The 17,950-nt window shown below is 38.3% G+C and overlaps 1 protein-coding gene across 2 annotated transcripts in view; it reads right to left on the bottom strand.

The window, feature by feature from the left end:
- Positions 1 to 17,950, bottom strand: part of LOC130094952 (M-phase phosphoprotein 9) — a 28,362-nt gene that overhangs the window by 1,304 nt on the left and 9,108 nt on the right. For both annotated transcript variants that reach the window (XM_056261565.1, XM_056261566.1), the window contains exons 8-23: positions 17,696 to 17,781; positions 16,729 to 16,839; positions 16,256 to 16,659; positions 14,904 to 15,053; positions 14,286 to 14,373; positions 11,637 to 11,852; positions 11,499 to 11,546; positions 11,346 to 11,410; positions 10,809 to 10,910; positions 9,415 to 9,537; positions 9,144 to 9,304; positions 7,839 to 8,009; positions 7,275 to 7,395; positions 7,082 to 7,182; positions 3,494 to 3,702; positions 727 to 795 (exon numbers count right to left, since the gene is read on the bottom strand). In XM_056261565.1, the coding sequence (XP_056117540.1) occupies positions 727 to 795; positions 3,494 to 3,702; positions 7,082 to 7,182; positions 7,275 to 7,395; positions 7,839 to 8,009; positions 9,144 to 9,304; positions 9,415 to 9,537; positions 10,809 to 10,910; positions 11,346 to 11,410; positions 11,499 to 11,546; positions 11,637 to 11,852; positions 14,286 to 14,373; positions 14,904 to 15,053; positions 16,256 to 16,659; positions 16,729 to 16,839; positions 17,696 to 17,781 (2,225 nt within the window). The remainder of the gene's footprint in view (positions 1 to 726; positions 796 to 3,493; positions 3,703 to 7,081; positions 7,183 to 7,274; positions 7,396 to 7,838; positions 8,010 to 9,143; positions 9,305 to 9,414; positions 9,538 to 10,808; positions 10,911 to 11,345; positions 11,411 to 11,498; positions 11,547 to 11,636; positions 11,853 to 14,285; positions 14,374 to 14,903; positions 15,054 to 16,255; positions 16,660 to 16,728; positions 16,840 to 17,695; positions 17,782 to 17,950) is intronic.

The following is a 17,950-nucleotide window of genomic DNA, read 5'->3' as shown; positions in this document are numbered from 1 at the left end:
CCACTATTGTTTTATATAACATTGCCCTATACAGTCTATAGAGTATTTAACGCAATAACATCAGAAGTAACTGCAATTAAATAACAAAAAAAAAATTAAGAGTAATCCCATACTTTACTTTTTCAAGCGACAAGTAATTAAATTACAGTAATTAATTACTTATTATCGCATTACACCCAACGATGATTGTTATGGAAGCTTGTTTCTGCGATGGAATAAAACAATTTAAAAGATTGTGACTTTTTATCTCACAATTTGCGAGATATAAACTCATAATTGCGAATTAAAAAGTCAGAATTGCTAGATATAAATTCGCAATTGCGAGTTATAAAGTCAGAATTGCAAGATATAAATTTGCAATCGCGAGTTATAAAGTCAGAATTGCGTGCAATAAACCCGCAATTCTGACTTTTTAACTCGCAATATTGACTTTTTTATCGCAATTGCAAGTTTATATCTCACAATTCTGAATTTATAACTCACAATTGCGACTTTATTTCGCAATTCAAACGTTTTTCTTGCCACTGCGATTATATCTCGCAATTCAAAGAAAAAAAAAAGTCAGAATTGTGAGATAAAACGTCACAATTACCTTTTTTATTTTTTATTCTGTGGTGGAAACAAGCTTCCATAGATTGCGATATATACCGTGAAATAAAATTGCTCATTTGATATAATATTTTTGGTCTATATATGCATCTGAATGGAAAGCGATTGTGTTCTCACCTCGTCTAGCCTGGTCTGCAACGTGACCCGGGCCCCGGTCCCAGGAATCCGGCTCAGTGCTGCCTCAATCTGTGGACAATAAATAAATATATATTCGAGGAAACTGTCACAGCACTCAGCAAATTGCTGGATGGAAACAGCTGAGCTTAAACAACAGGGTTTTGAATTAGCACTCCTCCTCAGCATGATTAGGAAAAGGGAAGCCTGGGCTAAAAATAGACATGATTATCAAGCAGCACTATAAAGGCAGGTTATGTAATGTGTAGTGCTGAGGACACAGCAGAAACACGCGCTGACATCGATCTACAGCCGCTCTCATTCCAGCAAGACTCGTGAGGGAGTCACACGCCGTCCAAACACTCATGTGACGTTAAGACATGCAGTTCCTAGTTTCTTAAAGGGGTCATATAATGGTGCATGCACTTTTACAAGTTGATTGTACTGAAATGTGTGTTGGCAGTGCCTGTACACAACCATCATATAATGATAAAAATCCATCCAGTGTTTTTGTTTAAATCTCCTTATATGTTTTCCCCTGCCTCAAATCGAGCCGTTCGAGCCTGTGACGTCACACGGTCGGACGCCCCTCCCGTGATTGTTGAATGACAGCCGCGTTTCAACACAGACCCGCCCTCGCTCATGAGGGAGCTGTCAATCATAGTCTGCGCGGCGCGGACCGGCGGTCATTGTTGATACGCTGGAGCACTGTCTATGAGCAGAATGGCGTATAAGCGATTGTGGTGTTCTGTTCTTGGGTGTAATAGCGAACACAGCAGTCATTTTAATGTTCCTAAATCGGAACCGCTGAAGACGCAGTGGCTGAGTTTGTTTTCGAAGGGAATATTCCTCACGAGCAACGTCAATGCTTTCATGTTTGCGCGAATCATTTCACACCAGACTGCTTTAAAAACCAGGATCAGTATAAAGCTGGTTTTGCTAAGATGCTGCTCATGAAAAAAGGATCGGTACCAGCTATTCGTGTTCCTGCTGAATCTCCAGAAGAACGGAAGTGAGTGTAACGTTTTATTAAACTTTATATTAATATATTAATCTTTGCAAATCGCTAGCTGCACGCTTCACAATGAATGCGTCTAAGGTTTACACTCAGGGTACATTACGGCATGTTTTCTATGTATGACGTTCTCAATACAATTAATAATCCCACGTTTATACTGAACAACGCGTTATGGTTATTGTGTTATTGAGTTACAAATGGTGTAGGCAGAACAGAGGGCCGGGGTGAGCAAAGCTCATTATCATTTAAAGTCATATGCACTGAAACGGCGTGCTGAAAACAGAGCTGTTTTTGACCAGGTAAAATAAGTGTTTTCTTACAATACTAATGAGAATTTTTAATTAAAGTATATTACAAACTTTTAATTTCGACCCTAAAGAATCATATTAGCTTGTACAAAAATGGCATTATATGACCCCTTTAATAATGACTTTAGCATGTATATGACCAGAAGGAAAATACTGAATAAACACAAATGAGCTGAAAATAAATCATCGGTTTTGTCAGCTTTTAGAAATTGCTAAAAAAATATAATTTGTATTCTTCTTCTACACATCTAACTCAAGAAACTGAATAATTAGTTAAATATTCTGAATGTTCCAATATAATCTGACTTGTGACCTGTGATGCTGCCTGGATCATAATCATACACTGTTCGTTGGTTGGCCAGAGGAGGACTGAGCGACTGAGTCTGGGTTCTCCCAAGGTTTTTTTTCTCCATTCTGTCACTGATGGAGTTTTGGTTCCTTGCCACTGTCACCTTTGGCTTTTGGCTTGCTTAGTTGGGGACACTTAATATCCAACAATATTATTAATCTGCCTGCATTCACACCATTATATGAGAACTGAGCTGGACGATGACATCACAGCTTTCTCCACAGCGGCTGTATATATAAAATTAACTAAATTAATAACTTTTTTACAACAAAAATGAACCATCACTGAATTTACTGTGTAAAATAACGACTTTATTTCAACTATTCATTTCCTTCTCTTTGGGCCTCTAGTCAGTTAACGTAGTGTGATTGCGTAGAGCTACGTCACACGTAGGCTCACTATTGGCCGACGCTGTTCATGTGCGTGATGTGTGTGACGTACAACAACAGAAGCTTACGCTATTACACTAGTGAACTGACTCGAGGCCCACAGAGAAGGAAATGAATAGTTGAAATAAAGTCGTTATTTTTGTTTTTTTGCGCACAAAAAGTATTCTCGTCGCTTGATAAATTTAAGATTGAGCCACTGTGGTCACTTGGACTATTTTAACGATGTCTTTAATAACTTTTCGAGGCCGGCAAGTTCAATCCCTGAAGAAGCCTATGGACTAGTATGGAGGAGTGATCCAGCTCTCAGATTTCATCAAAAATATCTTAATTCACGTTCCGAAGATGAACGAAAGTCTTACGGGGTTGGAACAACATGAGGGAGAGTAAATACTGACAGAATTTCTATTTTTGGGTGAACTAACCCTTTAAGCTGGACTGTGATGCTATTTTCTTCTAGAAATAAACTTAGTTGCATTATTTTCCTGTTATCTCTGTAAAGCTGCTTTGAAACGATCTGTATAAAGCGCTTTATAAATAAATGTGACTTGACTTAGTTTATTAAAAATATGTGTATAATAGTGTGTTTTACTACATTATTAACTATACTACATTATCACACTGTTTAGCTTATTTATTTAAAAATATTTGACAATAGAATGGAGTATTCTAGAGAACCGTGTAACAACAGGAAATATCCCACAATCACCTGCTGCTTTTCCTGTGTGAGCTCATCAAGGAGGCGCTCTGCGTCACCCAGCGACTGAATGCGAGGCTGACAGGAGAGGGACGTCTCTTCACCGGCGTCCTGTGTCTTCAGCGAGCTGACAGCAGCTTCCGGTTCCTCCCAGCTCGCATGTTCCTCAGATCCACAGCTCTCTGCCGGCTCGGACGAGCCCACGCTGGACTGAGGGTTCCCTGAGGAGGAAATTCACACAAGAGTTACGTTTCCTGAAGGAAATACCACTGCTTACAGGGAAGCAAAGTAGTAGTGTTAACGTTTTAGGTCAAATAATGGTTTGAAAATCCATTATATATATATATAGCAAAATAATATTTAGTGGTCTTTTAATGGTCTTAACCATTTTTATCACAAATCACTGGTCAGGGAATTAGCAAGAATTGCACAAATGCTGTAGATAAAGTAGCTTGGCACGGAAAAGCCTTCACCAACTTTCAGACAGCTTTTTACAGGAAGAAGAGTCCACTTGATGTTAAGGGCTTCAAACAGTTCATCCAAACACAATGAGACACTTCCTCCATGCTTCACTGTGGTAGAGATGCATTTATTATTATATTTCTCTCGCTCTGGAGCATCGCCATGCAACTCGTGTTTCATCACTGCACACAACTCTGCTGAACAACTCTGAATCAAACTTCCCATATTTCTGCCAAAAATTCAGTCATTCTGTCTTTTGATGTTTTTCTGAGACAGCAGTGGCTTTTTAAGTAGTGCATTTGCTTAAATTTAGCTCATTTCCAGACCAAAAATATGTGGTTAAGACAATTAAAAGCTTTTTGAGTGTGTATAGCTACACATATCTGAAGTAATATTGTGAAATATTTTTACAATTTAAAAGCATCATTACTCCAGTCTTCAGTGTCAAATGATCCTTCAGAAATCATTCTAATATGATCATTTGTTGTTCAAGGAACATTTCTTATTATTATCAGTGTTGAAAACAGTTTATGCTGCTTAAGATTTTTGTGAAAATATTATGATTCTTTGATAAATTGAAAGTTCAAAAGAACAGAATTTGTAAAAAAAAAAAAAATCTGAAAATCTTTTTCATCAGTTTAATGCATCCTTGCTGAATAAAAGTCTTAATTAAAAAATGTATAAAACCATATATACTTTACATTTGCAATATATAATGAAAGTATGCAAAAAAAATATTTAGTATGCAAATTTAACAATGACAAAGTCAAAATGAGATTTTACATGTTTAATGTTGAAACAGCATAGCAAGTTTATATAATATATACACTACATACACTATTTATAGCTGGTTAACCGTTAACAGACAGTAAGAATTTTTGACCGATTAATTAATTTTTAAAGTAATTGTTCAAGACATTTTGAAAAAAAGTTTGCTGCATTGTAATTTTTTTTTTTTTTTTTTTTTAAGACAAAATAAAAACATAATTTGCATATAAAATTACATTTTGTTATATTATTGTAAAATACCGGTAGGGCTAAATAAAACGAAATGTTTACAAACATTATAAACACTATAAACATAGCTATAAGCTATTTTAGTTCCCCTCCCTCCACAACAAATCCTTTCAATTTAACGGTATTTAGAACAGAACTAGAATGAAAAATAAAATATAAACAAATTCATTTAAAGAGAAACTGAAACAGAAACTGGCGTTGGGCTCACATAGCCTAACTCTCTCATTCGGAACTGATGTTTCCATATTCGCAATCTATTCGGATGGTAACTATTAATTTTGATGTAAACTTCACTCGCGTTTCAATATTCACATAAAACATTTTCTTTCATATGCGCAGCAATGTGTTTGGCCAACACCACAGTGGTCATGCTGAACGGCACAGATTGTACAACGGACTATTTAAATTGACCAGTGTAACTTGTTATATGTTTAGTTGACTGTATTTTATTTTGATAGTGAACACGATGCGATGTCAAGTTAGCAATGCTAGAACTGATATGCTGTGTGTGTGCGCTTGAAATGTTTTGTAATAAAAGAGGAAACAACACTCTGTCATTTAAGGTCATACAGATAAGAGTAATAAAGTGAAAGTATTTTTTAGTGAGTCACAGACACTTATCTATTATAATTTAACTTAATTGTAGTTTAACATAAACTTGATTGATGATCGTTTAAGCTTCGGTTGTCGATTAAGGGGGAAAACGATATGAACATCCCTAATATATACACTCACCGGCCACTTTATTAGGTACACCTGTCCAACTGCTCGTTAACACTTAATTTCTAAGCAGCCAATCACATGGCGGCAACTCAGTGCATTTAGGCATGTAGACATGGTCAAGACAATCTCCTGCAGTTCAAACCAAGCATCAGTATGGGGAAGAAAGTTGATTTGAGTGACTTTGAACGTGGCATGATTGTTGGTGCCAGAAGGGCTGGTCTGAGTATTTCAGAAACTGCTAATCTACTGGGATTTTCACACACAACCATCTCTAGGGTTTACAGAGAATGGTCCGAAAAAGAAAAAACATCCAGTGAGCGGCAGTTCTGTGGGCGGAAATGCCTTGTTGATGCCAGAGGTCAGAGGAGAATGGCCAGACTGGTTCGAGCTGATAGAAGGGCAACAGTGACTGAAATAACCACTCGTTACAACCGAGGTATGCAGCAAAGCATTTGTGAAGCCACAACACGCACAACCTTGAGGCGGATGGGCTACAACAGCAGAAGACTCCACCGGGTACCACTCATCTCCACTACAAATAGGAAAAAGAGGCTACAATTTGCAAGAGCTCACCAAAATTGAACAGTTGAAGACTGGAAAAATGTTGCCTGGTCTGATGAGTCTCGATTTCTGTTGAGACATTCAGATGTTAGAGTCAGAATTTGGCGTAAACAGAATGAGAACATGGAACCATCATGCCTTGTTACCACTGTGCAGGCTGGTGGTGGTGGTGTAATGGTGTGGGGGATGTTTTCCTGGCACACTTTAGGCCCCTTAGTGCCAATTGGGCATCGTTTAAATGCCACGGCCTACCTGAGCATTGTTTCTGACCATGTCCATCCCTTTATGGCCACCATGTACCCATCCTCTGATGGCTACTTCCACCATGTCACAAAGCTCTAATCATTTCAAATTGGTTTCTTGAACATGACAATGAGTTCACTGTACTAAAATGGCCTCCACAGTCACCAGATCTCAACCCAATAGAGCATCTTTGGGATGTGGTGGAACGGGAGATTCGCATCATGGATGTGCAGCCGACAAATCTGCGGCAACTGTGTGATGCCATCATGTCAATATGGACCAAACTCCCTGAGGAATGCTTCCAGCACCTTGTTGAATCTATGCCACGAAGAATTGAGGCAGTTCTGAAGGCAAAAGGGGGTCCAACCCGTTACTAGCATGGGGTACCTAATAAAGTGGCCGGTGAGTGTATATATAACACACACAATCAAAAAAATAATTGTAGAAACGTATATAAAGTATATGTGTAAAAATAAATAAAAAAAACTGCACGGGCACTGTAAATAGTTTTCAGTATCAATGTTTATCCTTTGGATAATAATCCTAGGATTTTCACATTTGATAGCTAAAAGCTGAAAAAGAAAGTAACAATACCTTCCAGTCTCTCAGAAGGATTAAACTGTAACCTCTTCCTTGGACTTGGATGGGACGGTAAAGAGGAGCTGATGCCATTTCGATCAAAACCAAAATCAACCCTAAAAAACAAGGCATTTATGAGACACATTATGTACAGACAACTGATCAGCGCGGATGGCAAGTGGACCAGACAGCAGGACAGAAATGTTACCGGCTCTGCAGGTGTTCTTGGGATGGAAGAGAGTGACCCAACGCGGTGGAGAAGTTCTCGGTTGGGCAGCGCTTAGGACTGGACTTGGCTGACAGAGGCATGAGTAACGTGTCCCTCTTTGCTAACATAAAAAAAAGTTTAATCAGTTACTTTGAAAATGGCACAATCATACATCCAACTCAAGTCAAGTCAGGTCACCTTCATTTATATAGCGCTTTTAACAGTATAGATTGTTTCAAAGCAGCTTTACAGTGATAATAGGAAATTAAAGTAAAAGAGATTTTTAGCTCTAGAATAAAGTTATTGTCCAGCTAAAGTTAGTTAGTTAGGTACTTCCGTTGCAAAGATCATTAGTTATTAACTTAGGGTCCGCTTACACGACACCGTTCTAACAGAAAACCCTTAACGACAACAACAACAGTGCCTGGCGGCTCGAGAACGCAAACCTTGAATTAGGTTCCAAGGTGCAACCCTTTAAAAATTTTGGGGGAAAAAGTTCTCTGCACAAACTTCAAAAACGCGAACCTGTGAGAAACTCAAATACTAAAGATTTGGGTCACTTACTAGGTGTGGAGAAAGGGTTGGCTCTCTGTGCTCTGGGGGGCAGAGATGATGACCTGTGGCCTTCTGGAGAGAGACTCCTCTGGGCCCTCAGGACGGCCCCGCTCCGCTCCTCCACCGCGTCCCTCACAGAACTCTCCACAAAAGCCACCGTAGGCCTCCTCCTAGCCAACCCTAAAACATCACAAAATAAAAATTACCAGTGTTGAGAATATTAAAAAGAAATTAAATAACTGTTAGGATTAGGATTACTGTTAGGTTACTAGCTTAGCAGTATTCAATTTACTGTAGCTTTCCTTATACAGTAGATAATAGCAACTGTAAATCATAGATAATCAAAATGTGGGCTCATAAAATACCCAATATACACAATACAACCCCCTTTAAAAGTTTGGAGTTGGAACATCTTGTGAATGTTTTTGATAGAAGTCTCTTATGTTAACCAATGATGCATTTATTTGATAAAAAATACAGTAAAAACAGTAATATTGTGAAGTATTATGTCAATGTAAAATAACTGTTTACTATTTGAGTATATTTTATGTAATTTATTCTTGTGATCAAAGCTGAATTTTCATCATCATTACTCCAGTCTTCAGTGTCACATGATCTTTCAGAAATCATTCTAATATGGTGATTTGATTCTCAAGAAACATTTGCCGGTACTATTATTATCAATGTTGAAAACAGTTGAGGTGCTTCATATTTTTGTGGAAACAAACAAAAAATTCTCTGAATATTGATGATGAATAGAAAGTTCAAAAGAACATTTTGTGAAATGGAAACCTTTTGTAACATTATAAATGTCTTTACTGTCACTTTCGATCCATTTAATATGTCCTTGCTAAATAAAAGTTAATTTCTTTAAAATAAATCCCACTGACCTCAAACATTTGAATGGTAGTGTAAATATTATAGTCAATAAATATAAAAAAATAGACAAATATTTGTTTTTTCAATTACACATTTTCAATTCTATAATAAATATATAATTTTGTTTTATTACTTTGTATGCGTTTAGTATAAATTTGTGTGTCCAAATCTGATGCTGTCACCCTAATTGAAACCCACCTTACTTTCAAGCAACAATAATAAGGCTTATTATTTATATAATTTTATATCATTTAAATATTAACTCCTTAAGAAGATTCAGTCTGTAGTTAGTTATTGTTAATTATTTGTAGTGTAGCTAACTACCGTTTCAAGCTAAAAAAGGTATACACAATTTACAGTACATTCCCCCAAAACATTGCAGAAGGTACTTGGACACCATTCAGTCTATTTATTAAGGAGAATTTCGAGACATACTGGACGAACTGCAGCCGTTCTTGGACAGAACACGTCCCTCAGTGGCTTTAGTGTCCTCCATCTGGATCAGGGCCTTCATCATGGGCGTCAGTGGGACATCCCTCTTCCTCGTCTCTTCACAGTGACCCGGAGTCTGTTCTCTCTCTGGCGGAGACACCCGCCTGATGACAGAGGATAACATAAGTCAGAAATCACCTTCTCTAAGTAAACGCGCCACAGCACAGCATGGTAAAGAAATTAATATCGTGTAGAACTATGAATAATGAAGTACCCTCTAGCTGTTCGGTCAGAGGATGTTTGTTCACCCCAGAGACCAACGCCGTTCCTCATGCCGACATCTACATCACGATGCCTTTTACTTGGTGAAAGCAGAAGATCAGGGTGGTGGAACAATCTGGAAAGATTCAATTTGTGAGTTTCAGTAATAACTGTGATAATAAGTGAATCAATTTCATTGTTTAAAAATAATAATAATTAAAACTAGAGTGCTTTCACACTAGCACTTTTGGTGCTCGCCTGACGCCACAGTTCAGTTCATTTGGTTGATGCTAACGCTGTTTTCAGAACAGAGTCCAGCTAATAAGGGTTGTCTGGGGTACGGTTCATGTGACAGGGTTTCTGCAGGTTTTATGAAGGTACATTTAAAACTTTTTAAAGACCCTTTAAGACCAAGTAAAGAATATTTAAGGAATGAACATTGTGAACACAATACGTCACTATGTTCTCTAAATGTAAATGTTTAGGGAGAAACACGAGTTGTTTTAGCAACATTTCAGAGTTTGAAAATACTTGAAAACTTTCAACAGATATCTATTACTTTTCAATTCATTTTAACAAAAAAATTATTCTTAAATCAAGAAAAAGGAAAGAATCAAGAAAAAAAATCAAGAAAAATTACATAAAATAAGTCTTGTTTTCGGTCAAAATGAAGTGACTTTATGATTAAAACAAGAACAAATATCTACCAAGGGACTCAGAAAAATCTACTTAATTAAAAGGGAAGTTTTCATAACTTATTGACAGATATTTGTTCTTGTTTAAAGCACAAACTAATCAATTTTTCAAGATTTCATTTAACATTTGCATCTCAAGTAAATGTATATTGATTTAAGGCAGTTTAGATATTTGTTTTAGAAAACAGGACAAAAAAAATTAAGTTATTTAAATTTTTACAATGCATGCAATATTAAATGCCCTAACATTATGAATTTAAGAGTTTCTGCTCTGATTTAAGACCTTTTTAAGGCTTTAAGACCTGCAGAAACCCTGTGTGAAATCCGGTATAGTTCGCTGCTGATATGAATGCAATTGTACAAAATCACGGAAAAGAACCACGATTTACGACGACATATGATTCACTTAAACTGTGTTTGTGTGTGTGTTATCACTCACTTTCCTGACAAGCGTGACTGACTGCAAGCAGAGAGAAATGGACTCCCGTGATCTTTGGAATAGTTTAATCACGGCAGATAGACACAAGGTAAAAAACAGGAACGCAGCTTGATGACGCAAGCATACCGTGGTTCAGACCCAAATAATATAATGTGAACAGAAACCAGCGGGGGAAGTGGGAGGGGGAGCAATCGAACTCTGGTTCAGACCAAGCAATGGGAAGTGTGAAAGCACCCATAGGCCCCTGATGAGCATGTTTTGTGTTTTTCGTACCCCGCTCCAGACGGCTGTGAGTTACCATGAAGAGATTGACGTGTTTTGGACAGATTCTCATGCTGCAGCTGCCGGATTTGAGTTTCTAGCTTAGAGATGGCCCTTCAAAACCAGAGAAATTCAGACACGATTATTTTTAAAGATCACAAACGTTAGTACACAAAGTTATATTATATTAGTATATTAAATACACTAATATAATATATTATTTCCTTTTAACTATAGCATTCAGCAACACTTTTGACCACTACTGTATATATTACATGTACAGTTTGTTAGTATGATCACTATTATAATTCATCATATTTACAACACAAATGAATTGCATATTAAGAACATATTTTTCATTTTTATTCATAATTATTATAATTGGTATAATTAAATATATTACAAAATAAACAATTAATTATAACATTTAAAAATTAAACAATGCAATGCAATTGTTAAATATAATTAAATAGGATGTAATTAATCCTTAATTTAAATAGCAGTTCATATGATGATCCTAAATGCAGATTTTTAAATGAAATTGACTACCTTTTCAGTTCACATATTTGATCATTGGCATCAAAGAGCTTATTTTCAGTTGAGACCAGCTTGTCCTGTTGGGAAAGAAACAACTGAGTAGTTTGTGCACTTTATATTATTTTTGCCGATTTGTGTCATGGTGTCAGATAAAACAGTTTTCACCTTCGCTCCTTCATGCTCCCTTCTCAATGAATCATATTCGTGGAGGAGCTGCCAAAGAAACAACGCACATCATCACATTGAACTTTGCAGTCTAACACAACAGCATAAGGGACGTTTAAAGGATTCTGCATGGCTCACATCCTGTAGCATCTTGTGTTCTTTCTTCATGCGGGCCTCTTTCTCATCCACCTCTTTACAGGCGTTCTGCATGGCTTCCTCCAGCTGACGCAGGCGGTTCTTCAGTTTGATCATGGTGGCATCTTTCTCGTGGCTGCTGTGTTTGGTCTCTTCTAAGCGCTGCTGCATGGTCTGGACTGTGGCTCTGGCTGCATCATATCGCTCTGGCCATTCCCCCTGGACCACAAACACAAACTTTAGGAGAGCACAGTGTTTAAAAACATTTTGACCACTTTTCCAGTCATTCATGATCTCTATTATTAGGGACGTCACGGTAAGAAAATTGTCACATTGGCCTTACCGATAACACCGGGGGTCAGGTGAAAACACTAGTCAGTTTAAATAGTGGATCAATCAGAATATTGACTTTCTTGAGCCAACATAGTTAATGTTCAGCATATAGTGGGGAAGAAGCTTTGAGTTGTTGAAATGTTCATCTTTGGAACACAATTCGCCTTTGGCTAAGCCACACCCTAGAATGTAGATTGACCAATCACAGCGCAGCCAAGAACGAGCTCCCACAGAGGTCCGACACTTTTTCACAGCGCTCCATTGCCTTTAACACAGGCGTCTCATATTGTTGGTCTCGGCAGGCTATTATTACTGTCGTAGTTTTATCAAAAATATGGCTAAACGTTGTGCCTGGGGCATTTGTAACACAGATACGCGTTTCCCAGAGAGGTTGGAGGGGAGTGTCCGTTTTTTTCCCTTCCCAAAACCGAAGTCAAATCCTGACAAGTGTCGCTCACGCTGCTAATAAATACAACGTTATACTCGCCTAGTCCGTTTGCTTTGTAATAACGACTATAGAAGTGAATAGAGACCTACCCAGCTTTGCATGAACAGTGTTGCTCCTTGATATTGTTAGTCCCAGCCTCCGTCTCGATTAGTAGGATATGCGGTGGGTCATTTTTTGACTGTGACCGGTATGCTTTTGCCTCTATTTGGATGCCTTGTTGTTCCTTGCGTTTCACCTGTATGTCGTGAATATAGCCTTCGAACGTATATTGCAGCCCCTTTTGCCTACTTCTATCGGACACTTTATTTGCTGCTTTATAAAAGTTTGATAAAATTTCAGCAGGAAGAGCTGTCACAGCATAAGCCATGTTGATACCAGAGCCCAGATGAAGTTTGTTTGTCAGACGTAGCAACAGTAACTAAAGGGGGCGGGGCTTAGCCAAAGGCGAATTGAAGATCTTTTTGATGAAATCTGAGAGATTTCTGTCCCTCCATTGACAGCTACGCAACTACCACTTTGACACTTCAAAAAGTTCATAAAGAGATCGTAAAACTAATCCATATGAATTGAGCAGTTAAATCCAATTTTTTTTTTTGAAGGGACTCGATCGCTTTATATGATGAACAGATTGAATTTAGGCTTTTATTCACATATAAACATTCATCAACTCACACATCAGTTGTGGTTAACGGAAGCTCAAGCATGACCTGCGAGAACCAATGAGGTTCATTCTCGTGTTACGCAGCAGGTTTGAGCTTCTGCAAGAGGTTTGTTCTCGCGCGCCAAGTAAGGTAGTTGCGTAGCTGTCAATAGAGGGACAGAAATCGCTCAGATTTCATCAAAAAGATCCTTCATTTGTGTTCCAAAGATGAATGAAAGTTTTATGGGTTTGGAACGACATGAGAATGATTAACGACAGAATTTTCATTTTTGGGTGAACTATCTCTTTGGCCTCGTTTACCCTGTCAGTGAAATGTGACCCAATTCCGATTTTTTACTCGTATGCGAAAACAGATCGGATGTGTTCTATGACAGTGTAAACAGGAAAAAAACGCATGCATTCGGATATTTCGAGATCGGTTTCAGGCCTCGTTCATATGTAGAAATAAATCAGATGTAAATCGGATATGTGCCAATGCGACTGTCTTGTAAACAGGCAGATCGGATTTTCTGAGGCATTAGGCTGCGTCTCCGCGGTTTAATGACGAGAGAAACCCCGACGCGCATCTGCGGATGGACGGATGGCCCGATGAAACATTGTGTCGTCATAGGAGAGGAATGTGGACACACGTTGACACAACATATCAAAGGTTGGCTTGCTCATCCTAAAATTTCGGACCCACTGCTCCTCGTTAAAGCCCGCCACAATCTCATGAAAGTGCGTATATTGCACAATTTTTTTTTTCACGTGCCATTTACGCCAAAAATAGTTTTTTCGTGCATGATACGCACTTTATGCCGTTCAATACGCACGTTTACAGTGCGTATCATATGCAAGCAAAAACTATTTTTGGCGTAGCCTATAAATGGCACGAGAAATAAAATTCGTGCTATATTCACTTTCATGAGATCGTGTTGTATGTTCCCACCTGTCCTGAGATCTCGCTGCGCGTTCGTCCATCTGAGCAAGAAGACCCCTTTAAACATGCGCGATGTTTCAGTCAAGTGTAAACACATGACTCGGATATGGGTCACAATTTAAAGAACGTGTAAACGGACGGTCAAAACAATCGGATATAGGCAACAAATCAGAATTGGGCATCAAGACCTGCAGTGTAAACGAGGCCTTTGATATTGTTTTGCTGGCTACAAGCACTCAAACACAAGCCACTGATCTATTTCCTGTTTTAGATGGAGGCGGTGACTCATACCAGCTGTCTCTCCAAGAGGTGGTTTTTGATCTCCAGCTCTCGAATGCGTGTGCTTGCCTCTGTTAACGCTCGTTCCAGGTGCTGACATCTGCCAAACGATGATCAAAGACACAATCAGTCAGAGTTCATCGGACTCCGCCGATGACAGTGTTTATCGTGCGTTAAACACCAGACACCTGATGTCACCAGACTCACTGTGCTGATGTAAACGCAGATAGAAAACAGGCTGAAGAAAGAGCCAAATATATCAACATACCACATTAGACCTACTAGTTATTCATTATTTGCTTACTGAATTTCATTATGCAGTATGAAACAATGTAGCAGACACTTCATATTCAAATGTAAGGAATGACAAATATAGAAATAATGGCTGATGATATTTATGTTTGTCTAGTAATAACCAATATGGAATTTGTTCATGTATATTTTACATGTTTGTAAAGAAATGGGCCATCAAAACATTTAAATGTACTATAAAAACAGAGCTTTTGAAACTAATAATGTGCAGCTGACATTTTCAGACAGATATTGATAGCAAAAAATTGCTAATATTGGAGGATGCCAATCTGGAATGTAGAATGCAATCCTACAAAATAGCAGCGTCTTGTTTCTCACCTCTCAAGTAGGATCTGGTTGCTTTTCTCCATGTCAAGAGGCAAATTCACCAGATCCAGCTTTTCCTTCAGGGCACCGATCTCTGCTTCATAGTACGCTCTGAGATCGGCTATGTGGCGGGAATGTTTCTCTCTCAGCTTCTGTCTCAACCTAGCAAGATTAGACCAACCAGAGGAGTTAGTGTGGCACATAAGATGGTGGTGGATACACCAAATAGCATGGAATAGGTTCAATAAAGATTATCCTTAAACATCTTAAGCTACACTACCATTAAAAAAAGTTACAATGAAAAAGTGTACAATATGTACAACATAAGACAATAATCAAAAGAACACTGATGATCAAACAAATAAAAATTCACCGCTGCTTGAAAAGGAGTGGGATGAAGTTTATCACTTATTGATTCCCAAATAATGAATGCACAGAAGTTTCCATAAAAGCAACAGGGAAACGCCTTCTAAATGCAATTATAAGGAGCATGAATAGTGCATGTTATTTTAAAGATTTTTTTTTTTTATAGGAACCCAATAACTTTTTTCAAACATTCACAAATTTCTGCTTATGCAACCAAGGCCATATGGTAAGGGAAAATAATAATGACTAATAGCGTTTGATCATTAGGGTTTGGTATCGGTCAAAAAATTTCTATATTGATACCGATACCTTGACTTCGATAACGGTTCCTGAACAATACTTTTTTTCGATACCAATTTTATGAAATCAGTTTAAACATGATTTCTTAAAAAAACGTTTTATTTTTTCAGTTTGTTGACTTTTTTTTACAGACTAAAAGATATATATGCCTTGCGCTCAAGTGCACCTATAAAGCTTGCTGCAAAGCACTGGCAAAAGTAACCTATTGATTATGAATGTGTCAAGGGAAAAATAGCAAGGAGACATTTTAATTGTTTATTAATAAACTAGTGTTTTCTGAGTCAGTGTTGGCTGCAAAGATGAAATGTAGCCACACTTTTGATCTTTTCCACATCTTTTCATCTATGGGGTTGGGACGTTTACACACTACAGCCTCACGTGTTCGACACGTCTCTGGGCTTACCCGGCATAAACTAGTGTTTTTCCTTGATGCCTTGCCACAGCCAATCATGCTGCATGCTTATTGGCTCACTGACATTGACTAGATTACCCCCTTAGGTATCAAAATTTGGTGATTTTATGATACTCGATGGCATCAAAGCAATTCGGTCGATGCCTAAAAAGTATAAATCTCGATACCCAGCTCTACTAATCGTTATGCATTTTATGTGACCAAGCTATTCAAAATAATTCAATGATATTAATGCATTGTAAATGGCATTCCATGTTGAATTTAGGGGGATTTTCAGGACTCTTACAGCGAGAGGACAACCGGGTCCTCCAGCGAGGTCTTCCGCTCCAGTTTCCCATTGCCTGTCCCTGGGATGCCTCTGCTCAGCTTGTACATCTCTTGAGCAGACGGTCCTCTGGGCTGTACGGTGACCGTGGCAGTGTGGCTGCCCTCATCTTCACTGTTGGCCTGGTTTGCTCTCTGTGCAGACGGGGAGGGAGACGCCTGCTGTGCAGACAGACTGCTGGCGTTAGAGATGCAGTCGGTGTCGCTGTGGCTGCGCAGGGCCATGGAGTCGGGACTGACGGGCGCGTCGCTGCTGCTAGGACAGGCCCGGACCTGCGCAGACGGACTGCTGAAGTGGGACGGCGACGTGAAGCCTGATGTGCGATCTGAGTGCTTCACATGCAACGTGGAGTCCAGAGTCAACACCTGGGAGAAGGAGCAACAGGTAAGGGATGACACTAGTTATTTTGTTCCTTAATTTGGCTCTGCTCTGACCTGAGGAGACGAGGTGGACGTGTTTATTAAGGAGTCCCACTCCTGGCCTTTGGTATCTGCTCTCTTGTTTTGGTAGATCTCCCTCAGAGACAGACGGTTCTCTTCTGGAGTCTGTGTACAACAGAATAACAACTGCATTCAAAGAGTCTGTGGAGATCACTGTGTTCAGCAGGACAGACTTATCCTGTTTAAGCCCGATGTATCATATTTGATACGCAAATTCTAAGGCCTCTAAATTATCAACATTATCAAATCTTCGCTTAAAAACCTGTTGTACAGTAAATAATCTTCCATATGCCTTCTGTCGCCTGATTGATAGTTTATACTTTTTAGCAACTAAAAGCCTAGTATAATTGTAAAAACATCCACATTCACGTTTTGCTATGAAATATTTACTGATTTCTATAAAGTAAACATATGAATAATTTCTATGAAGTAAACATGAATAACTTTTATATTGCTACTGTTAGTAATATTTCAAGATGAACACTTAGTGGACTGAAGCAGGTTATGTTTACTTGATTGTCCATACATCTTTTTTTATATAAAAATCATGTTAAAATGTGAGTAGCAAATATGATCCATCAGGCTTTTTTAGGAACATCTCTCAATCATCATTGTTTTGCATATGTTTTCCCCCCCATAATAATAAAACTATAGAGCTCTGATCATAAAGCCAAGCATCATCTTACTAAGACATATTGGGAGATATAAAGTGACAACTGATATTTATATGCATTTTATGTAAGTAGTCTGTTATAAAGATCTCATTGATTTGCATTACAAGCGATCAGAATTTCATAGTTTTTGCCATTTAAATATCAGCAACTGCACCAAACTGCACATCAGAGGTTGGGATATCAGGGGATCTTACGATCGATCCGATTCCAAAAAGATTCTTCATCTACATTTTTTTCTTAATAAATAATGAGTTTACCAACTTTAAATTAATTCAATAACAATTTACCTGCATTAGGACAAAGGAGGCACTTTCAAAGTTGTCAGGTAGAGGGCGGTATAACTCACTCTCTTCCAGCTTCCAGTAAGATAGGCCTGAAAAATCAAACAGAATTAGAATATGTGAACAGCAATTTCACAATAATCAGAAATGAATTCAGTCTTAAGCACCAATTCAAAACCCCGTAACATAACACATTTCTATCCACACAAAGTCCTCCGATAACAAGCACATCCCTCCAGTGTGCGGTTAGACAGACAGCAG

This window comes from Rhinichthys klamathensis, unplaced genomic scaffold, assembly GCF_029890125.1.
Source record: "Rhinichthys klamathensis goyatoka isolate OS25496 unplaced genomic scaffold, OSU_Roscu_1.1 h1tg000183l_1, whole genome shotgun sequence".
Classification (NCBI taxonomy): Eukaryota; Metazoa; Chordata; class Actinopteri; order Cypriniformes; family Leuciscidae; genus Rhinichthys; species Rhinichthys klamathensis.
Note: the sequence above shows the minus strand (reverse complement) of the source record. Positions and strands in the feature narration are given on the sequence as shown.